Source organism: Theropithecus gelada, chromosome 2, assembly GCF_003255815.1.
Source record: "Theropithecus gelada isolate Dixy chromosome 2, Tgel_1.0, whole genome shotgun sequence".
NCBI classification, from domain to species: Eukaryota; Metazoa; Chordata; class Mammalia; order Primates; family Cercopithecidae; genus Theropithecus; species Theropithecus gelada.
Window position 1 is genome coordinate 88,516,964 of NC_037669.1, and position 23,465 is coordinate 88,540,428.

Here is a 23,465-nt window from a genome sequence, read left to right on the forward strand (position 1 = left end):
GTGACCAACAAACAGAGCTAGCCCCTTCCTCATCTCTCCCCTGGCTTTGTTCCCCAAGACGCAAGGTCAGGCTAAACACATGAGTAGAGGCAACCCCCACATCCTGCTGCCAATACAAGCCCAGGACCTTGGGCCATGCGTCTTCTGTGGGCAGCTGGTCTCTATCTTACTTTCCCTGCTGATGGCCAAGCCCACACAAGCATGCCTCACAGGGGAGAAGCCCCTTGTTCTCCCCCACATCCCTGGCTTTCTTGCCTCAACCCCCACTCTAGGAGCACAGCTGACAGGCTCCCATGGGAGCAGGGAGGAAGGAGGAAGGGCTTTCATCAAAGAGGTGACGTCAAAACCAGGCAACTTGTGAAACTGTCAGGGGCCGGGAAATTTGGACAAAGGTGTCTAAAAATAAACCCCTGAAGCCAGGAAAAGGCTTTGGTGGCTGAGTTGCTCGCCACCACACCACATGCCACATGTCCTGTTCTGAGGTCTGGAACCCAAGAAGTCTCTTCCCAGGCGTGCCCCTCCAGATGGGCCCATGAGGCTGAGGATGGCACCGACAGGACTGGAGAGGCCTTCCTTGAGTGAAATGGGGGAGGACTCCCCAGAGGTGGCACACTAAGCAGGCCTAGGGCACTGGTATCTTCCTTCCTGCCCACACCACCAGCCAGCCCACCCCCACCTCCAGTCCAACCGCAGCCAGGCAAGCACATCCTGCCCAGCACCCCTTCTGGCCACCACCCTCCAGCTCACAAAGGAAACTCCCCTCTATTTTCCCTGTGCCCCTGCCCTACCACTGTGACAGCCCTCCCCTTTCCAGGTCTTCTCACTCCTGATTCTTTAAACCTGTCCTTGACCACCAAAGACACAGCTGGTGACCCAGGGCCTCATTTATTCATTCCTCAGCCCCAACACCAGACTCCAGGGACATCTGAGCTCCCATTTCCATCATCAACACTCTGTCCCTTTCCCCAAGCTGCTTTGGTGAACAAAGTTGCAAGGATCCTCCAAGCGTACCAGGCTCTCACTCCCACTGACTCTCTTGTTCTGTTCCCTGACCCCTGCCACACTGGCCACACCCTCTGTGCAGCCTTTGCTGCCACAGGTTGTCTATCGCCTACCTGGCCCCACAGAGGCTGGGAGGCACAGGGCAGCCTCCCAGGTCAAATACTGCCAACAGGCTGATGTCCCCAAATATATCCACCAGCCCAGCCTTTTCTCAACTCCAGGCCACACATACCATTGCTGACTCCACACCCCCCAACTTAGATGTATCTCAGGCAGCTCCCTGACATAGCCCGAATAGCTACCTTCCCCGCAAAACCAGGACCTCCCTCAGTTTCCCACATGTCAGTGAAAAGCATCACTACATGCTTGCCCACCTGCCCAGGCCAGAGGGGAGCAGAGCCCTCTGTGACTCCCTCATTGCCTCTCCTTCCCCAACAGCGAATCCACCCAAAGTCCATCAGTTCTATCCCAAAAGTGATTGTAAATCTCTATCCTTGTCCACATCTCTGTAGCCACTGGGCCTGCCCAAGCTGCCACCACTTACAATGGGATTCATGACAGCCCCTAGGCTAATTCCTCAGCCCTAGGTCTAAGCATCTCCACCTGGTCCCAGGTCTATGGTCCAGTCCCACCCTGCCCAGACATGGGACAGCCCATCTTGTACAGACGTGGCTCCAACTGTGTTATTTTCCTGGCTGGAACACTGCAGTGACTTCCTGCTGCATGTAGATCAAAGCTCTGCCTAGAAGTTCTTATCTCCTCTCTAAAGGGTCTTGCAGGACTCTGCCTTGAGGTTGTCTCCTCTGAGAGGCTGTCCCTGATCATTCTGTCCAAGTTGGTTCCCTGACTTTTCTCACCCTCTCCTTCTCTAGCACATGTCCCATTTTTGTCTGACATTTATTACCTATCTTCACCACCTCACTGTGAATGTCTGTTTCATGCACCAATGTTTCATTCACATTGTGCCCATTATAGCACCTGGCACACAGACAATAAATACAAGTTAAATGAATGAACAAACAATCATGTCCAAACCCAACTGGGGTCATTTCCCTAGCACCCAAGTTTACAAAACGTTTAGGGGAGGAGGGATGTGTAACAGGGCATGTTTTTAAAAAATCTATCTCTGTAGACACAGAAATCCCTGTCAGATGACCTGGTGGCTGGCTCTCCTTCCTCCAGGAAGGTTGGGCTGCCAGCATTGCCACCGACCAAGTCAGGAAGTAAAGGAGACAGAGCCTGCCACTGCTGCCCCAGCCCTGGCCTCTGGGAGCAGGTATATAAGCCCATGCAGAGGCAGGGCCATGGGCAATACATGATTACCTGGGGCCTGCCCAGACACTGGGAGCCTCAGGTCCTTGCTGTGCAGGCCTCCAGCAGGATGAGAATAAAGTGGCCTGTCCATTCGTCTGAGCCAGAGTGTGGGATAAGCACTAAGGATGTCTTTGGTCAAAGCCAGAGAGCCAAACTAACCAGACCAGGTTTATGAACAAGCTCTCCATGCTCTTGGGATATGCTCCGGCTCCCACAAGATCTTGGGCATCTGAAAGAGATGCCAACAACCTCTGCCCATCTTCCTAGCTCCACAGGTACCTGTTCCATGAGGGTCCCAGGGTGCTGCTCTGCCAAAACCACCTCTTCCTCCCATTCCAGGCAGTCCTCCTCAGCTCCACCCAAGGGGCCTGGCTGTCCCCAACACACACACCCCAGGCCTGTGCCTCACCTTGATGTAGGTGTCCAAGGCAGGATGGACACGGCGGGTAGCCAGCCAGATGGACAGGATGGTGGTGTAGGGGAAGGTGGCTGTCACCACGTGGCTGGGTGCCGGGAAGGAGAACACCTTGAAGCCAAATTTCTGGTAGAGGTCGATGAGTTCAGGGGAGGGCGATTCCTCACCTTCACTCAGGATGCTACCCACGGCACATCGGCACTTATCAGGAGGCACCTGGGGAAGCAAAGCATGGGTGTGAGAGTTGGGCAAAGGGAGGAGGCCCTCAGACCTCCTTCCTCCTGGAGTTGTGCCAGATCAGGCCTAAAACAACCACCAGCTCTGACAAGCCATGCAGCCCCAGATACCAGGACAGAGCTAGCTATTTTCTTACTGGAACCCACCTATGGCCCCTGCCTGTGGCATCGTACCGCAGGACTCTCATCTATTCCTTCAACAAACATGCCACGCCCTGTGGAAACCCAGGGATCATGCTGAGGGGTTAGACTTGGTCTCTGCCCTCCCGGAGGCCAGGAGAGGGAAGGACAGAGAGGACCTCTGACCATCACCCTCCACATGCCTCCACTGAGGGGGCCATTCCACCCCACCATGAGACCCTCTGTCAGCCCCCACGCCCCAGGGCCACCAGCAGAACTGTACAGTGGCTGATCCTTCAGCCTGGGTCCAGCACAATCCTATTAGCTCATTTCCCTCCTATCCCCTGGAGAAGAGCAGGCTTCATGGGCAGAGAAATTATGGCAGGCAAGGGAGCAAAACTGAGGAGTAGGAATAAAGAGCTCAGAGCCCTCCAAGGTCATGCCCTAGGAAAGCAAGAACGTGTGTGTGTGTGTGTGTGTGTGTGTGTTTACACACATGCTTGCAGGGTCAGGACCTGGCAAGTGGCTATGGAGGGGCTGCAGGAAGCACCTGTCAGGACACAGAATTAGGATCACTGGCCTCTGGGTTGCTGGTGAAATTCTGTGAAGAGATCATCCTCCCCAACCATCACCAGAGCCTCTAGACTTCTTCTCCAACCCATGGCCCATCCAGGGACCTATCCCACTTCCTAAGTCCCTTCCTGGCTAAAAGCCAAGACCACTGGGTTCCCCTTCAAGTCTCTATAGGTTGTTAGTGCCTGCACTTTCCACTCTGCTCCTCTCCCTACCTAACTTCCCTCCTCTGGCTCCCAGAAACCTTAGCCATGTAAGGCTCCCGTGTGAGCCTCCATCACTTCCTAGGACTGACCCAAGGCTGCAAGACCCAGTACTCATTTCTCCTCCTGGCATCAGGAGGCCTCACTTTGTCTCACCTACTGCTCCCTGTTTCCCATGTCAGCTTTCCAGGTGCCTAAGTCTGTACCAGCCTTCAGGCTGGGCCCTCAGAGGCATGTGATCTTAAATCCAAAAGATTCAGCACAGACCTTGTACCCTCAATCCTGGGTTTTGCTCAACTCTAAAGGCTCCTTTCTCCCCACCCACCACAAAAAAATTTGTTTTTGCCAGCAGTTCACCTTCACAGGGATGACCCCTAAGTTTAAACAGGCTTCTCCCTCTACCTCCACTTACTCCTGTCCCTACCCCTCCTTCCCAGCACTGTGAAGTCATTATTACCTGTTCTCACCTCTCCCTCCCATTACAGCCCTTTCCAAGCCCTCTCTGAAATCTCCTGGGGGTTTCTCAGCCCTGAATGGCCGCCTCTACTGAAGCCAACCCAGCCCTTCCTTTTAGTCACAGTTTGCCTGGGACTTGGGCACCTATTCCAGGCTCTCACCTCTAAGCAGACCCTAACGGTAACCCTCAACTGCCTGTGGCTCTGGTCCCCTTGCAGCCCCCTTGAATCCTATGGCATCCAAACCGGGCTCAGAGCTTTAGTAGCAGGCAACAGGGTATAGTGGTCAGAAACACAGCTTGAGAGAGGCAAGCCACGGTGTGAATCTGAGTCGTGTGATTCTAGACAAGTCCCTTGGGTTCTGGGAGCCCCAGTTTCTCAATATCTATTACAGAACTGCCATATTAAACAAGAAACTTCACGAGAGCTTAGCCTGGGCCCAGCATTCAGCAAGTGCTCCATAATTGTTGGTTATTAGTAGCTATGACACAGTCCAAACAACTGTCCATGGCCTAGAATGCCCAACGACCCAAACCCCTGAATATGCAGCTCCTCCCTGCTGTCCTTCAGGTTCAAATGCCCTCTTGGAGAGCCTTTCAGAGTGGTTCAGTGGCACTCTCTTCTCCCCCAATAATTTGCTGTAAACTCTCTTGACCTCCACAAGTCTACCTTGCACACAGTCACTTCTCTTGGCCTGAAACTCCTCCCACCCCACCCAGAGGCACAGGAGACCACTGCAATACCACTTCTTGTCTCTAGATGGTGCAACTGCCCTACTCACACGCCAAGACTTGAGCATGACCAGATAGGCAGGAAGTTACCTGGTGGACCTCCTGCTGACAAGCCAAGGGACACTGCCTGCCACAAAGCCTATCTTCATGTCCCTGACCTTACCAACCTGTGCTGTGCAAAAGAAACATCTACATAAGTCACATGGAGAAACAAGTGGAAGGTCACTTGATCTCTTCCTGTCTACTGCTGGCTTGCCTGGGTTTGAGTTCCAGGGTCTTTCCTGGGAACGCTTCAGCAGCCCTCATGGGACTCCCAGCTCAACATCCTCTTCAGTAGCCAAAAGGCAACAGAACACATGTGGTCATCTTGCTTAGAACCGCTCAATGGCTCCCAATTTACCTCTAGGATGAAACTAAATTCACAAGCCAAGTAGGCAAGGTTCTTTTGGAGTGGCCTACATAATACTGCATGAATTTGCCCACACACTCACCTTGCACTCCCTTTCTGCAGCCTCAGGCCCCAGCAGGGGCCACAGCTCAGATGGGCAGGCACCTACTGAGTGTCTGCATGGCAGAGGGAGGGATAGATCCAGGCTCTGGCCCAGCCCGCCTTGCCAGCCTCCTCACCCGCCACACCCCCACACACACCCACATGAAACTATTTGCAGCTCCCCAAACATGCCACGTCCTCCCATGCTTCCTGCCTTTGCGTAAGCTACTTCCTCTGTCTGAAATGTCCTTCTTCACTCTATTCCAGAGTCCCTTCTGCCTGGGAAACTCTTGCCCATCCTGCAAGACTCAGCTCAACTTTCCCCTTCAAAGCCTTCTGTTGCTCTCCACCAAGCAGCCCCTCCTCTCTGATCCCAAGTACCCACCAGGGAGAAGGTCTTGTGCTGCACTGTAACTGGTGGCCTCCCCATCTCTCTCCATCACTCCAGGCCTCTAGGCAAAAAGGTCCAGGATCCTGCGCACACAGAAAGTTCTTGAGGCATGCTCAGTGACAGTACATGCATGCACACACAAGCCCTGCACCGTAACAAACTTCCTCTCCCTCTACCTGGAGAAAAGGTGGAGCTCCTGTCACAGTGGAAGAAGGGAGCTAAGAAGGCAGGGCTCCTAGGATCCAGGAGGTGTGTGGGGCACAGCAGCTCCTTTCCTGGCTGAGCAACCCCCTAATTCTACAAGTAAGAACACTTCCTACCCCCTCCCCTGCCTTGGCCTAAGTGGGAGCCTAGAAGGTCCCTCAGCAAGCCTACCACCCACTAAGCAGCCCCATGCAAAGTTGAAGCTGGGAAGCAGCTGAACAAGGCACCAGCAAGAAGGAAATGGAACAGGACCTAAAATAACCCAGAGAGTGGCAAGGCTGATCCAGTGGCAGAAGAAAGCTTTCCTGGCCTCCCAGTAAAGCCCAGACCCGCCTCCAGGGAAAAGGCCTACTAAGGCTGTCAAGCGCCCAGAAGGCTGGGATGTCCCGACGGGCAAGAGACCCCATCCACCTTGGCTCAGTGCAGTATCTTTATTTGGGCCTAACCCTAGGACACAGGCCTGGGCCTCCCAGCTCTACCTGCCTGCTCCTCTTCCTCCCCAGATCAGCTATTTCTCTGGGTACCTCTGCCCAGAACAAGAATTGGATCAGAACTAGTACCTACAAGGAACCACACCCAGGAAACAGGGCAGTGGCCAGGCCCACCACCACTCGGGGTAAAGACAAGCCCATCCAGGATGTGTCCTCAAAGCAAGAGTACCAGGAAAACAATAGAGGCATGCCAGACCCCAGAGCATCTCCTTTGGGCAGAGAAGCCTCCTAAGTCCCATTACTGGGAGAAGAGGGCAATCTGCTTAGAACCTGAAGCTTTCAGGTCTGAGCTAGTCCTAAGGCTGGCCCCACTGGCCCTTCCTGAGTGGTGTCACAGTGCCCTGCTGACCCTGTTGCGTGAGGCTATAGTGAAGATAGCCACTTCAGGGCCCCTGCCAAGCCAAGACTTTGATGAGTCTGGGAACTGGACAAGACTGATAATCTTTCAGGATGCAGGAATGAGAAATGGTGTCAGCGGCCCAGATCAAATGTAGCCGTTGGGTTCAGGGTTAATAGAAACAGCCAACCCCAGGCCCACAACCTACACAACCTGACAGGGAAAGCAGCACCATCTCTCAAACCCAGGCACAGAAGGCTGCCCTTACTCTTCCCATGCCAGCCTACTGACCCAGAGCTACCCAAGTTAAGGGGGAAAGTAGAGGCAGGGCCCTTCGTTTGCACTGGTACTCCCAAGGGAATAGAGGAGCTGCACTGGCCCATGACTAGAGGGTTGATACGGGACCTCATTTGCCCTCCTAGGTACTACAGGTCAACACGCCAACCCCCAACTTCCCTGGGAAGCTTACGCCCAAAGGCACATGGAGACAGGCACCAGTCAGGACACGAGATGATGCAGACAGCCAGGCCAGAGGACAGGACTCATTCTTCAGGCTCGGGAGGAAAGAGAGGAGTCAACAAGATACCAGCCCTCAAAGGTGAGTTTACTTAGAAACTTTTCAGGAACCTTCCTCTATACTCCTACACCTTCAAACAGAATCCTAAAAATAGCTGATATCTGACCAGGCACTCACCACTTTCCCCAGGTGCTGCCTTCCAAGCATAAGCTCATTAAATCCAAACAGGCTTCTAAGGTTGGTACTGTTTTCACCCCTGTTCCTGATTCAGCCAACATCACACAGCAAGGCAGTGCTGAAGTCAGGATTCAAACCCAAGCAGACCAGCTTCAGAGCTGCACTACACAACCCAGAGGCATCCAAGAGTCCGAGAAATTGGCCCTGGCAAGGAGCAGGCTTCACAATGGCTTTTCCCTGTACTTTGCCACCTCACATTGCCCAGACAACCCGCAGGAGGCTGGGACTAAACCAGAAAGGCAGGCAGGGTCCCTAAAAGTACAAAGTCCCAGTGGCATGAGGTCCTCAGGCAGGACTGGATGTCAAGTGTGATACCCACCTATTAAGGGCTGGGTATTGGACCATATCCTTATCAATTAGCCCCCATAAAACAAAAACCCTGAGGTAGGGATTCTTTTTTTTTTTTTTTTTTTTTTTTTTGAGACGGAGTCTCGCTCTTTCGCCCAGGCTGGAGTGCAGTGGCCGGATCTCAGCTCACTGCAAGCTCCGCCTCCCGGGTTCACGCCATTCTCCGGCCTCAGCCTCCCGAGTAGCTGGGACTACAGGCGCCGCCACCTCGCCCGGCTAGTTTTTTGTATTTCTTAATAGAGACGGGGTTTCACCGTGTTAGCCAGGATGGTCTCGATCTCCTGACCTCGTGATCCGCCCGTCTCGGCCTCCCAAAGTGCTGGGATTACAGGCTTGAGCCACCGCGCCCGGCCGGGATTCTTTTATTCTCATGTGATAGATGAGGAAACAGACTCAGACAGGCCAAGTGAGTCACTTAAAGTCACACACTGGTTAGCAGTGGAGCCTTGATTCAAACCTATAAGGGCAAATCCAAAGCCCCTTCCTCTCACACCTCATCTCACCTCACCTCAAGGACAGTTCTAGTGGGCAGAGAGGAGCTCGTGCCTCCAGACCTGTTCCACATAGTTAACCTGCTGCACAGCAAATGCCTGGACTCCACTTGGCAGAAAATAACCATGGAGTAACCAGGATAGGCGGCAGCCTGGGCCCTCAGGAAACATCCCAGCCCACATTCCCATTGCCCTTGTTGAGGAGGTCAGTCCTGGGAAATCTTGCTCCCTCACCCCTTCCCAGGCTCCATCCAAACTAAGTGCCTCCAGGGAGGGCAGGGAGCCTCCTCTCCACACATACTGAGGGAAGAGGGAGTGTGACACAGGCCTATGTCAGAACTCTCACCAGCCTCAGCCCCTGCAGATCTAGTGGCCCTGGGCCTTGGTTCTCACTGGACTAGGGGAAAGGGGGCTTTGATGGCAGTCTTGCTTACTAAAGGCAGAAGCAAGTACCACCAGTTCCCCAACCCACTCCATGCCTGGAGCAAACACCACCTCCTAGGTGGTAGGTGTAAGCAGCAAATACAGGTCCACATAAATTGAACTAGCTGCCACACTCCTCTTGCCCCAGCCAGGCTCCCCATACAAGCAAGCAGGCAGGTTGCTTAAGTCCCAAACACAGCAGCGGAAGTGGTGGTGGCACGGAGTGGGGCAGGAGGTAGAGGGCCAGCCTGGCAGACAGGATGGGCCCACAGGCACAGTGACAGCAGCCCATCTACTAGGGCCTGTCCACGGGCCAGAGCAGGCCAGGATCAAGCGAGGCACTCAGGGTCCTCCCAGCTCCTTCCTTCCCCTCCAACACTGAAGGCTCCCAGAGGGACAAGGCCCAAAAAGGGAGCCTGAAGTCACTTTCCAAGCCCCCAGCACCCACCCCAGAAGCAGGGCTGAGGGCAGAGCAGCTTTTCTAGTCAGGACCCTTCTTCAGCCATGCAAGGGCAGTATGGACCAGTGTGTGTAAGGTAGCAGATCTGTGACTGATATCCACCTACACATGACCCTTATCTCTGAACTCATCCCCCTTCCCTTGCATACCTTGAAGAGGAATGGCCCACACTCCATGAATGCTGGGCTCTGAGGTGGGTGAGTACACCCATGAGCCCCTGCCAGGGTCTGTCCACTTCCCAAGAGACTTCTTCCCTACCTTCCCATCCCCAACCATGCTAAGGCTTTCAGGGATGGAGAATGGAATCCTTCCTCCTGCCTCACAGGAACCACTCACCCAGACCTGCAGCCTCTTCCCATATAGGACTCCAGGGCTCAAGGCTAAGAGCTCCGGCAGCATCTACTATGAACAGGTCCACAGCAACTGCCACTGTCCCACCTTAGTGGTACCCTTTCTTGTGCTACTTCCTGAGTCCACACCCAGCCTAGGTGGGACCAGCTTCCTCCCTGCCCAGCTGAGGACAGGAAGAGGCATGCCTAGGGAACTGTCCGTCACACCTCATGGGGGTGGGCAGCATCTAAAGGTGGCACCTCTCACCTGGTTACTCACCACCCCACTCACAGAGACTGACACAGCCTCACTGCCTCTCCACACTCGCAGAGAAGCAGATACTGGCACCTGTTGCTCTGGGCAAGGGAAGGACACAATGGGGGTGGGACACTCAACAGGTCAGCCTCTATTCTCTTTCTCTGAGAACCAGAGCATGCCCCAGACTGCATACTGCTGGTGGAGGCAGCCTAGGGGGCAAAAAGCTTGGGTTCTCAGCCCACTCCAGGACCAGAATGGGGCCTTTCCTCTAGGCTCCTAACACCCACACACTGGCAGGTCCTGGTCCCTATGGTACCCTAGTGCCCAACACAGAGCCTCGTACAGAGCAGGTGCTCAGATATTTGTTAAATGAAAACAAAAACGTATGAGATCAGCACCTTACTCCTACTATCTGAACCTGTTTTCCCCTCCATAATAGGGACTGTGGACCAGGAAGCCTCAGGTCCTTCCGGACCAGTCTGTGATAGCCACGAGCACCTGAAGCCTGGGGGTCCATGGTTCCCTGAACCTGTTACAATCTCTGTCAGGCAGAGAATGCAATGACCAGCTCCCAGAGTAGATGGGGAGCCAAGTGTCCCTGAGCCATCCCACGTGCCAGAGTGTGATGTAGCTCTAAATGGGGACACAGGTGTCTTTCGGACTGACCCAGGACTGGGAGGGGCAGGGTCACAAGGGCCATCTTGACCTGTTCATCATCCTCTGTGCCAGCCAAATGACCACAGCCAGGCCAAGGGTCTAGGTTTGCTCAGTCTGACCTCTCAGCACATGTTAGCACAAGTGGTTTTCCCACCTGTCTTTGTTGTTGTTAAGCATCTGTTGAGGGCTAAGTGCTGGGATAAATGCCTCACCTATATCACTTAACTCTTCTCAGTCTACTATGAAGCAGGTATTTTATCATTACTCTGCAGACAAGGAAATACAGGCTCAGAAAGATTATGTGATATGCCTAAGATCACTCAGCAGGATAGTGATGGGACAGAATCAGAACTCGGGATTGCTAGCCTCAAGGCTGTGCTCTCAGGCCACAGTTCCCCAGACAAGCACCCAAGTCAGACTATGACCAACCAACCCTGGAGACCCAGGGCCCACCCCATGGGGTCCACTACATCTCTGGGAAAGCTGCAGGAGGCAGTGGCCAGGCCAGAATATCCCATGCCAGGTTTCTTCCATCTCACTCTTCCCTAGACCAGCCTCCAGCACTGACCCCAGAGTACCCTGCTGCCTTAGCCCTTTCCCATCCAGGAATTAGCACTTCCAACCCAAGAGGCAACATGTTGATTCCAGAACAGGCAGACATGCCAATGGGAAGAGAGCCAGATGCAAGGACTCTCCTTGCAGAAGGCTCTGACTGGGCCAGGTGTGGAAGGAGGAGCAGGGGCTTACACAACAGAGCCTTTGAAGGGGTGAGGGTCACACATCTGATCTAGGAGCTCCCCATAGCCCACTGTCTGTCCCATCTCACTCAGGCTCCAGTGCTCCCAACTTCAGTTAGTGCCATCTCCTGGCCATGTGACTGCAAAACCTCAACCAACCCATGTCACCTCTCACCTGGGCCCAGCCCAATCTCTTCTATGGCCTCCTGCCTCATCTCCTTCCCTCCTCCACTTGCCCTTCAGCTAACTTCCTAAAACAAAGGTGGCAAATTGTGCCACACCCTTCTCTTCAACCTGCTGTACTTCCCTACCACCTGGCTGAGCAAACCCTTCCACCTTTCTCCACCCACAACATGTCTACTAACCACAATTCTCCGGTCATCCCATGTCTTCAGGCTCTTGCTGTCGCAGTTTTCTTAGCCAAGTACCCCTTCCCAACAGAGCAAAAATTCTACTTACGTGAGAAGGCCCAGTTGACATCTACCCCTTCTCTGAGCCTCCCCAGCAGACTCATGGCAGCCTCCCTGAACCTACAGCTCAAAGTTCTGTGGACATCAAGCACAGTGTCTTGTTGGAGAATCACTTGTGTGGGGCTGACATGTCAGCCACACAGAGCTTCCTGAGGGCACAGCCAGGTCTGATTCATCTCCAGAGTGTAGGTGTAGAGTAGAACCTGGCACTGACAGGGAGCCAGCACACCCTGTTTCAACTAGTGCCCCAGTGAGCCAGTCAGCAGGCATTGGGTAGGCTGCAGGGCTTGTCCACTTGAGCTCTCCAGGCAAAGAAATCAGAGCTGGGGATTCCAAATGCTTGGTTTGGCACAGCTTAGTATTAGAGGCTGAAGAACCCTTGACAGAGCTGCCAGCCCATCCAGCTGTGGGCAGCACCACCCCATAGCATAGCAGTAGGCTACATTGGCAAGCTCTGACTCACCATAGGTTGTAAGAACAGCCAGACGCCCACAGGGTGCTAGTGATGCTGGATTAGTCTTTGACATCAGCATTCTGAACAATCTTAGTAGCTCATCTGGCTCCACTAGCCCCCTAGGCCATCTCCCAACTAGGCAGCTTGAGGTCTAAGGAAATGCCATATCACTGGGTTGGGGGGCATCAGAATGGCTGAAGAGGTAAGATTCCAAGCCCCATGCCCAGGGACTGCCCTCTCAGCCCTCAAGGGCCTACAACTATGGCAGGAGAGCTGAGGGATGGAAAGCACAGAAACAGCAAGATGTAACCCCAAAGAGTGGGCAGAATCTGAATGGCTTGGCCTTAGAGCACTGGCCCCAAATGGAGATGGAAGGAGGGATGACAAGAAGAGGAGGCAGGGGACCAAAGTCCTGGCAGAAGCTAGGGATTCATGGTGGTATAGTCCACTGCATTTGGAAATCCACAATTAGCCATGGGCAAGGGGAACCAGACCTGGGCAAACAGAAAGCCCACATATGGATGCTGGGAGCAGAAGTCCAGGCTAAATCTGGAAGGCGCTTCAAGCTCTTAGAGGAGGGGTGTGAAAGCCAGCTTGAAGATTCTCCCACCCTTTCCTCAGCAACCAAAACTACCCTCCCCAAAGAAGCCCTGGCCCACCAGGTCCATCAATGGAGCAGAACCCCATGGAGGCTCCTTACCATGTGGGGGTTGTCATAGTAGACAGCGATGGAGCGGAGCTTGGGAGAGATGCTGCAGCTCTCGGTGAAAAGCCGCCCAGTCTCACCATAGGGCCCCATGTGGAACTTGTAGGCCACAGTGACGTTGCGGATGGGGGGTGACCCAGCACTCACTGCCACCCCAGCCAGCAGCCCTGAGTACCCGGCAAAGGCCAGCAGCGTCAGCAGCAGTAAGAGAGTCAGGCCCCCAATCAGGCCCAGTAGTAGCAGGTCCGACATGGCTCTGGACCCCCCACACTGCACCTCAAGGCAGCTGTAAAGGAGAAAGAAGGGAGAGGAGGCTGGTAGCCTGCTCTGACAATGTGCCCACCTGCCCGCCAAGCAGTTCTGGCCCAACCTCCTCAGTCCTGCCTTGGGTGCTCTGACCCAGAGAGGGGAGGGGCCAGAGGTGTTTACACACAGAGTGACCTAGAAGGGAGCTACAAAGGATGACTGAAGCCACAAGCCTCTTTATTTCTTAATCGCAGTTGGTGAGGATCTCAGAGCAGCTCTACCTGTGAGCTGGCAGCCCTGGTCATACCTGGGGAAACTGAGTCATAGAGGGGCACAGGAGTGAGTCAGCCAGAGACATACTCCTGGCCCTGAAAAGTCTCCCCCAAGATGCACCAGATACCAGCCAGCCTGCCTTTCCTCCACATTACCTCTTCCTCCCCACAGCTGAACCACGCCACCAGCCCAGCCTCCCCAAGCCTCAGGGAGGACTGCCAGAGGGAGGACTGGCAAATGCTAGGGTTCAAACACTTATTAATGAACAGGGAGACAAACCATACCGAACAAAAACCCGTGAGGGAAAATGTGCCTCAGGAAGAGAATTCCATAAGAAACTCTCCTTTTCTAAGTACATCTGGCCTTCAGGGACCTTGCAATCCAGCAAGCTCACCTATCCAGAACCAGAGGAAAGACCAGAGCAAAATGGCCTGAGCAGCTAGAACAAAGTCCAACACTAAGCTTCCCAGACTTGAACCACCAATGTTAACAAGCTTCATCCCAATTTTCCAGCCCATAGAAGAAACAGTGAGGAGTAAGAGGAAAAGGCTGCTAAAAGGGGAGTCGCATAGCAGGAAGAAGTAACAATTATCCATAAGAGGAAAAGAAGCTGTTCAACAGCAGGCCCAGGAACGTAACACAGAGGCCAGTGTGTGAGCTATTCAAGGCAGGCTGCCTAGGTCTTCAGGCAGCTTGGGGTCAGAGGCCTAACCCTCTTACAAGGAGGGCTTGACCTGAGTTGCCCAGGCGGGGGGAATAAATCACAGCCCAGAGAAGACTGTTTAAAGAGGAACGGAGCCATGTGACCCACTGGGGGGACATTCCCACCTCAATTATTTAAAAGTAATATTTAACATTTAAAAAGTTTTGAAGCTGAAAAGGCCACACTGCAGCTTTGTGGAAAACTTAGCTCTGTGTAATTACTTCTTCCCTGTGGGTGCTGGGTGTTGATTTTATGCAAAAAACAAAAAAAAAACAAAAAAAAAAACCAAAAAACAAAACAAAAAAAAACCGTCTTTGGAGTCAATGAGCACACAGTATTTGCTCACAAAGAGGCAAAGTAAATTTCTAAACTTTTGGTGTCAGGAAACTGAGGTGTTGCCCACTAGTCTCACCCACCTGTGCTTCTACCCATCAGTATCTCTCTCTTTTCTGCCTGTCCTACTCATCTCATCTCCAGTTACTTTCATTCCAATTTTCTTTGATAATGATGAGAAATCTTCCACAGAACACTTACTATATGCCAGGCACTGTCTAAATGTTGAAACACAGCTACTTCATTACCTTAAAGCAATCAAAAGAGGTAGGTAAGGCTAAAGGTACAAGTGGTTAGAGGTTAAGAGACTTGCCTAAGGTAACACAGGTATTAAACAGAGCCACGTGGACCAAAATGCAGGCAACACAAGCCCAGACACTCTGACTCCAGGCCCCCATTTCCACTTTCTCTCTCTTCTCTGGTGACTGGCTTCCAGAAAGGCTCAAGCATTAAATCCTTGTTGGACATCTCTGAGCCCAAAGCTGGAAAACTCTCAGCATCTAGGCCCCCACTTGCCTTGGGAATGACAGACTCTCACCCTGATCTGCCATTTCAGCTGAACACTTTCTGTCTCCTCAAGGAAACTTAGTATCTACCTTTCTCTTCCTCTCACTTCCCAAACTGCTCAGAAAGGCGGGGGGAAAATGCACCTGTGCGTCTCAGAGGCTTGGTCGGCACGGGGAGGGGTAACATGAATTTCCCCTATATTCAAAAGTAAAGGAAGACGGTCTGGGAGTTCACCTGAAATGCCAGGCTCACTTTTAGTAACTGCTTGCATCCAGTGCGGCAGGAGCCGAGCGCTCCAGTGCTGGGAGCTGAAAGAACAGCCACCCCTGCCCAGCAAATAACCACTGAGCCGACCATCGTGCCCTGACTACCCTCCTCAGGGAAAGCCTACCGGGGCCTCTAAAGCACCGTCGTCCCATTCTCAAACCCTTTGGGGGAAATCAGAAGCTAAACCTAGCTTTACAAGGTCAGGGCTCTTCACTGGAGCTCTGGTCACGCCCCTCTTCCTGGAGGGCTCCAACCACACTTGGCGCTCAGAAACTGCCGCTGCCGCCGACCTTGGGCAGACTGCGCCCTCCCTCTAGCCTCGGTTTCCCCTCCGCTCGGAGGCCCGGCATGAACGCGTGCGGCCGGTGCCGGTGAGCGTCAGGGAAGGCTGCGCCCAGCCGGCTTCCTGGTGCCGCTCACGTGCGAGGCGGCGGAGGGCCGGGCCCTTAAACGGCCCCAGTCCTAGGCTAAACTTCGGTGCTAGCAGGCAGCGGGTGGACTATGGTGGGTCGGGGACCGCCGCCTCCCACTTTCGGATTCCAGCCCCTGCTCATCCCGGGCCTCGCCTATTTACTCAGAGCCTTTCTCTTCGCCCACCTCCTCACGGAGCCCCACGCACATCTGTAACTTAAGGGACGCTAAAGTTTGCAGCCCAGGCTGCGAGGCGCGGCCTTGGGGGACAGGGGCGGAGTTAAAACGCGACTCGCGCCTCTTTCCCCCACCTCCACGGCCCCGGGGCATGCCCTGCACCGGTGGCCGCCGCAGTGGGCTGCCCGTAAGAGTAGGGCTGCCCCAACGTCGCATCCAGGCCCTCGGACCCGGCCGAGGCCATCTGTGGGCAAGACGATGCAAAGAGCGGCCCGGGCCGCGGGGGTCACGGAGGGGACACGGGGAGTCCTGAGGTCGCGCCAGGGCGGACAGGGGTCCCAGACCTACGCCCCAGCGGGTATGCCTCTTCTCTGGCCCGGCCCTCACCTCAGCAGCCGCCCGCTGGGGACGCCGATCCGCGCAGGCGGCTCAGGGCTCGGTTACGGAGCCTGCGCGCGCCCGCCGCGCACGCTCGCTCCGCCCCCTCTCGCGGCGGGACGTGGCCGTGGCCGTGGGCGCGTGCGCGCGGGAACCCGAGAGCGGAGGCCTGCCCCGCCCCGTCTCCATGGCAACGGGCGTGCGCCTAGCCCCAGCGCCAGCTGCGGCGGAACCCACGGCGTACCTTCCCGCCTCCAACAAACTATCCGGTTGCTGAGGTTGATTTAGCAACACCCCCCGGCATCTGGGTTGCCAGGAGCACCATAATGACAGCCTGGCCCAGGCTTGGGTACGGGAGGCAGCCCAGTGGTCCGCAGTAGAGGGCCAGGCTGGGGACCAGGGAGCTGGGGCTGAGGAGAATTTGTACAGGCTAAGGAGGTGCAGCACAAGCAGTATCAGCCTCTGGCATTTGTACCACCTTTAGTCCTGCCACTTTCTCTCACTGTGGCTTCACAACAGACTTGGGAACCAAGCAAGGCATACACAGCTGAGGAAGCTGCAGCCCAGTCTGGGCTCGCGGAAGAAACTGGTGGATCCAATCTCTGCGTAGTGCAAATATCTGCTTCCTGCCTCCGTCCACCCATTCCCACTTCCGTGAGTACATTCATCCATGCAACACTTATTATCACTCCTTGCCAGGACAGTTCTAGGGGCTGGGGATAGAGTGAACAAAACCAAGGCTCCGCCCTCCTGGAGTTCATGTTCCATGGGAATGCCCTTCTTCCAGGCTCCTCCCTCAGTGCCCGGGTTGTAGCTGGGGTAGGCTGGTCTACTTTTCAGGTTTAGCGATAACTTACGTGATCCCACATCAAGTGTAAGCTCCTTGATGATTGGTTCAATCTTCGCCTCAAATTTCTGAGGACCTACAAACTACAAAGCACTCTTCTAGGGGCCCAAAGATAAAACGCTCCCCTAGTGAGAGTCCCGGACTTTTGGTGGGAGGTGGGGAACGTGACAACTATGCTTCTAAGCTTGGCTACAAGACCGGCGAGGCCAAGAGCTACTTTGGTATCCTGACAAGGACTGATGTTTGGGAGGGGATCCAGCAGATGGGAACACCACGAAGGTGGTGGTGGGAAAAGTCAGCAGTCACAGGGTGGTTCACCTTGTGGATCCCCACTACTGCACCAGCAAAGAGCAGGCTGGGCACACAGAGGCAGTCAGAATCCCAGCTTCCTTTCCCTGTGCTTCACATTCTTCCTTCTGCAGGCAGGGGAGATTGAACTTTATCCACAGGGCCAAGCCTGTCCCAGCTCTCTAGGCACACTGGCAGAACAGGCAGCTGGCCCCTCACAGGCACTCCGGGCTGGGCCAGTGCACGTCGCAGCAGTTGTTTTACCTATGAACATCAAGCACATGGTCAAACCCTCAGCTTAGGTGCCCCAGGCAGGCGGGCTACACACTTAGAAGCATTTCCTTTGACACAACGAGCGGCCATGGCCCAGGCTCAGAGACTGACAGCCTCTGCCTGCGGGGTCTGTGTGGTCATTTCTCCTGCTTCTCAGAAGGTGGTGAGCTTTTCCCAGGAAACCATTATAAGGAGGTGCCCATTCTTTATCTTGTTCTCTCTGCTCACTTCCTTTAGCCTGACTGGGGAACTCTAGAGCCCCACATCAGAGTTCAGCATGTGCCTCAGGAGCTTCAGCACCTCTTTTGTGGAAGGAGAGTCCGCTGGTGACTGGAGCTGCAGGCCATCACATCAGCCTGCCCAGCTTCACCTCAGGCTGCTTCCAACAGTGCCAAGTGAAGTCCCTTGGCAGGATCCCTGCAAGGCAGCGGCTGGCCACCAGGAGGCAGCAGCCTACTCTGCAAGGCACTTTCTTTACTCCAACCCCTTGTAACAAATTGGAGGAAACAAGTTCGCCCAGCCACCTGCTACCACCCTCCACTCCCAATCTTTTTTTTTTTTTTTTTTTTTTTTTGAGACAGAGTCTCGCTCTGTCGCCCAGGCTGGAGTGCAGTGGCGCGATCTCCACTCACTGCAAGCTCCGCCGCCTCCCAGGTTCACACCATTCTCCTGCCTCAGCCTCCCGAGAAGCTGGGACTACAGGCCCCCACCACCACGCCCGGCTAATTTTTTTTTTTACATTTTTAGTAGAGACGGGGTTTCACCATGTTTTGCCAGGATGGTCTCAATCTCCTGACCTCGTGATCCGCCCACCTCGGCCTCCCAAAGTGCTGGGATTACAGGCGTGAGCCACCACGCTCGGCCTCCACTCACAATCTTATCTCCCAATAGCACAGATTCCCCTATCATGAGTCCAGACTTGGCCTTCATCTCGTCTTGCCTTCCTCTGTCCAAGGAATCACTACAGAGATTCTTTCTCTATCCTTCTTTGTACATTTCCAGAAAATTGTTTCCCCAGGGCCCCTCCCCTTGAAGAATTAAACAGGAAGCTGGAGTAGACTGTCCCTTCTTTCCCCCACCTCTCACACTCCAAAGCTCTGGTTAACTCTGTGGGCCAGTGACTTAGATTCCCCAACACGGATGACAATCAGAGAATACACATGCAGTAAGAATGCTTTCGCTGCCACCAACCACTCACAGACACACCATCTCCCACCCTCTGAAGGCACTGTGCCCAATCCCCAGCCACTCACTGGTCTAGTCAGGGCTGCCCCTTCACTGGTCTTGCCTTGGCTGAGGACTAGCTAGCTTCAAGCCACTCTGAAGTCAGCTTGCTGTTTCCCCTGGAGCCTGGTAATACATCCTTCTTCAGGTGAACAAAAGCAGAAAAAGCCCAGTGAACCCCACTGCAACAAAGAGCCTGCCAGCAGTCTTCCTTCTTCTGCTCCTGCCTATCTCACCACCCAAGGGCTATCCCAGAGCCCACTATGTTCTAAGATCTATTTCACCACCACCCAGCCAAACAGCTATCCAGACAATTCCTTGATCAAGCAACACTGCCTTCTTGAGTTTAAATTTTATTTTACAAAAAGAGAAATAAAGAAAACTGATAGGCAGTTATACTGACTTACAATTGTTCTGTTTGCTTTTTTTTTTAAAAAAGTGACATGAAACACAAGTAAAAATAAATACGTCATAGAAACAGCCAGTTGCCCAGTCTCTGGGGCAGGAGCGCCTGCCCTGCTGAGAGGAGGGAAGCCCATGATCACACCAGCAGCTGGATCACCCAGCCACAGATGCTCCTCAAAGCCAGGCACAGGTCCCAGGCCTCAGGGGCGTCCTGAGGAAAGAAGACGGAAAACCAAAGCCAGATGCCAGGACCCTGGGGCCACCTCATTATCCCCCACTCCTCCTGGCAGCAGTCTGGTCTTAGTGGTTGTCCATAGTGACCCCCCTTAACCCACCTGGACCCTCTTCCCCTGACCTCTCTGAAGATGGTACAAGGGAAAAACCTGTCTTGGGCAGGCTGGGGGGGATTCTTCTGGTGAGTCCCCAGCCCACCCTGAGTAACACAACCAGATAACAGTCATTTTACACCCAGGTGCAGATGAGCACAGCACACACATACATACACACGCGCGCGCGCACACACACACACACACACAGCTGGGCTGAGCTCTCTTCCAGGGAGGGTCCTGGGTCCGGTCACAGTATTAGGTCCTCTCTCTTCTGAATATCATCCCAGTAGTGGCAGCAGAGAGTACCCAAACCTCCCCAAGCCCTCTGCATTGCAGACACTGCAGCCTGCTTGGCTACCCCTCCCCAACGCACTAGATTACTATGTCAAATAGACCTGCAAAAGCGAAAGGTGCACACTCAGGTCCCTGAAGAGCAAAGAAGTTGGACACTGCCTGCTCAAGAAGTTCATCGTTATAAGACTCAGATATTCATAAAAGGCCTAGGGCCAAGCTAGTAGCACAGAAAAGCCATTAAGGGGATCACAGCAAAATACACAGGGCAGAAGAGAAGAGCTGGCAGCAGGGGAACAGAGTCTGAAGGTGACCAATGGAGAGCACAGCATTCTCAAATAGTCCTTGAGATACTGATTCCTGGGAGTAGTCAGCAGAGGGCCAGAACATCTCCCCGGTGTCCTTTTGGGGAAGGATGACTTCACCTAGTTTTGGAGGTGAAGAGCCACTGAGCTGGGTGCACAGAAGGCCATGGCTCAGAAGGGAAAGACTGATCTTCTGAGAAATCAAAAGGAAGTGGGGGCTGGGAGCAGTGGCTCATGCCTGTAATCCCAACATTTTGGGAGGCCAAAGCAGGCGGATCCACTTGAGGTCAGGAGTTCAAGGCCAGCCTGACCAACATGGTGAAACCCCGTCTCTACTAAAAAATACAAAAATTACTGGGCGTAGTGGTGTGCACCTGTAATCCCAGCTACTTGGGAGGCTGAGGCAGGAGGATCGCTTGAACCCGTGAGTGGAGGTTGCAGGGAGACAACATCATGCCCCTGCACTCCAGCCTGGGCAACAAAGCAAGACTCCATCTCAAAAAAAAAAAAAAAAGTGGAAAGCAGAAGGTAATATCCAGAACACTAGTAACAAAGAATGTAAAGCCCCCAGAAGACCTTCTCCATGGGATAAGGACTTAATTTCAGAACAATACCAGGCTTGAATAGACTGACACAGAGGGCCCTTCTCTGCTGACAGCTTTGGGAGTGATGGTCCTACCCAGGTCACTTAAGTTTGGCTAAGTGTTTCAACCAATCTGCAAAACTTTACCCCAGCACTTTGCTTCCTGCTCCTGAATTGAGAAATTTCATATTTAGTTGTGAATCACAAGCATATAGAAACTCCACACACTAATTCTTAGGGAAGAGAGCTCCAAGGACCAGACAGAATTATCCTTAAATCAGGAGATGATGAGATAGATGGCTAAGAAGCATAACTCAAAGAAGTGTGGACTTCATAGATATCCAATCTAAATAAAATGATATGACCCAACATGGTTCACTTCCTTTCTTAAATAGCTACTTTGTCCCTGTTCAATTTTTATCTACAAATATATTAAGGAAATCAAGCATCACTATAAATGGTAAACCTGAATCATTAAGTAGTACTGTGTTCCCCAGGCTGAGAACTTGGCTAAACCAGATGAATGGGGCTTGAGAGGCCCTTGAAAACATTTCATGAAGACAATGGTAAGGGAAAACGCCTAGGCCTGATTTTCTGCCCTCCCTCTTATTACCAGCCACAGCCCCCACTCAGGCCTGGATGGTGGGTGGAAGACACCACCAAGTGTTTATGATCAAAGAAACTGTAAAACATGGTTCTTAGGCTCTGAGATACTTCCCGCTTCCCTCACAAACATGCTTATGTTTGGTATGCATGCACATTTGCCTACCAGCACACATAAAGAGACAGCGGAAAAGTCAGAAGTGTTTTCAGGTTCTTTTCTTTAAAAAAAAAAAAAGCAAAAACCACGGACCTGGTAGCACTCCAATTTCCCATGATCCCACCCCCAACCCCTCTACACAATAGAAACTGCACATATGAGAGAAAGTCTTCTCTAGTCAGGTCAGCCTCTCAGAATGATGGCCTCTGCTGAGTAGAAGCAAGACCCAGTCCCTGGAACACTGGGTAGAGAGTAAGCATGTGCTGCCTCTCAGAATACCCATTTACTTTCTGTCAACTTCAAAAGTCAAGCCCATCCCTCCAGGGAATGGTTTCAGTTCCCGGCTGGGAAGGTTTCCAGATTCTTGGAGGTTGGTACAGTGATTTCCTAGAAGTGAACACAGAAATACCCCCTTCTCCCGACAAAACACACACACACACACATACACACTTGCACACATGCGTCTCTGGGATCCCAGTGCTCCAGGGCCTGAGAGGCATCAGTGTAACCCAGGTTCTGAGTATGTCCTGTAAATTGGAGATTCAGTCTAGCTCACTCCTACTGCACCAGCCTCAACCTGAGAGCCCACTCCAACTGAGTCCCTTCACCATCCATTCTTGGGATGCATCTGAAAGAGAAAGCACTGGTTGGAACTGCTATTTTTAAATTATTAAAATAATTTGCATAGCTAAATTGTAGATCTAAGGCTTCCATGAGTAGAAGAGTTAAGTGTCTGGCAGGGTGCTTATGAAAACACAAAGCTTCTTAAGTTCCACTTTTGGTGTTATTGGACAGCAGACAAACACACATATACACATGCATCCCATCCATCATGTCCTTGTCTCTTCTCTGAGGACAATACCCCAGAGTCTGCTAAGGCCCTCCAAAGATGGAAATGGGCTGGTCAGAAGAACTGCAGGAGCTACTACTGGGATAACCTGACTAAGCTGCCTTCTGGGCTGGGAAGAGGCAGGTACAGCACCTGCCCAGTAAGGAGGGAGCCATGGGTAAGTGGTAAAGCTCTAAAGCCAAAGTTTGTTCATCATAAAGAACCATCTGGCAAAGTCTTGGGGTGGTGGATACAGAGGGGGCAGGGACACCAATAGGAAGACAGCCAGTGTTTATGCTTAAGGACTAGACGACCCTCCCCTGGCAATGGCAATAATGGGAGACCCAGAATGACTGGCGCGTTCTTTTAAGGTAAAACCCAGACTTAGGGCTCCTACAGAGAAAGGGCTCCTCCATGTTCCTTCAAATATGGAGGCAGCAGATACCAGGCCTACATGGACTACCTGAAGACAATTCCTAACAAGAAATCAATAATCCCTCAACCCAGCAACCACCTATCCACAGCTTCACTATTTGGCATAGAGAGCCAACCTCTAAGGTCATCCCAGGAGGATATAGCTCCAAATCTGGGGTCTCTTACTTTCCATTTGCAAACTCTATGATCACAACTTTCAATTTCTGTGGAATGAGTCCCACCCTCCACTAACTATCCAGTCTCAGGATTCCCTGATCTTCCTGAAAAGCCATCTCTCAAAAATATAGTTGTTTAATCCAAACCTTGGTCAAACCTAACTCTTTCCCTGGTCAATTTACCATCCATCCAGGATTGTTTTTCACCAGTAGCTATAGGGTCTGGGATATCTTAAAACTTCCCTTTCTATCTCCTACCCTCCTTACCCCTAACCTCCCCCCACCCCACCCCCAAATAAACAAGACACATGAAAAGTCCAAGTAATAAATAATTGCCCATAAGAAATAAATTAACATGGAGCTCTCTAAAGGGGAAGGAAAGAAACAGGAAAGACT

The 23,465-nt window shown here is 52.9% G+C and overlaps 1 protein-coding gene across 7 annotated transcripts in view; it reads right to left on the reverse strand.

Moving 5' to 3' along the window:
• RAD54L2 (RAD54 like 2) overlaps positions 1-23,465 on the reverse strand; it is a 168,188-nt gene that overhangs the window by 16,876 nt on the left and 127,847 nt on the right. Inside the window, exons 1-4 of one of the 7 annotated variants that reach the window (XM_025375392.1) lie at positions 16,355-16,466; positions 15,256-15,307; positions 13,045-13,336; positions 2,726-2,947 (exon numbers count right to left, since the gene is read on the reverse strand). In XM_025375392.1, coding sequence (XP_025231177.1) covers positions 2,726-2,947; positions 13,045-13,302 — 480 coding nt within the window. In that variant the 5' untranslated portion in view covers positions 13,303-13,336; positions 15,256-15,307; positions 16,355-16,466. Of the gene's footprint in view, positions 1-2,725; positions 2,948-13,044; positions 13,337-15,255; positions 15,308-15,346; positions 15,439-16,101; positions 16,467-23,465 lie in introns of those variants that run through there. The other 6 variants (XM_025375390.1, XM_025375389.1, XM_025375391.1 and 3 more) reach the window with 6 other exon arrangements.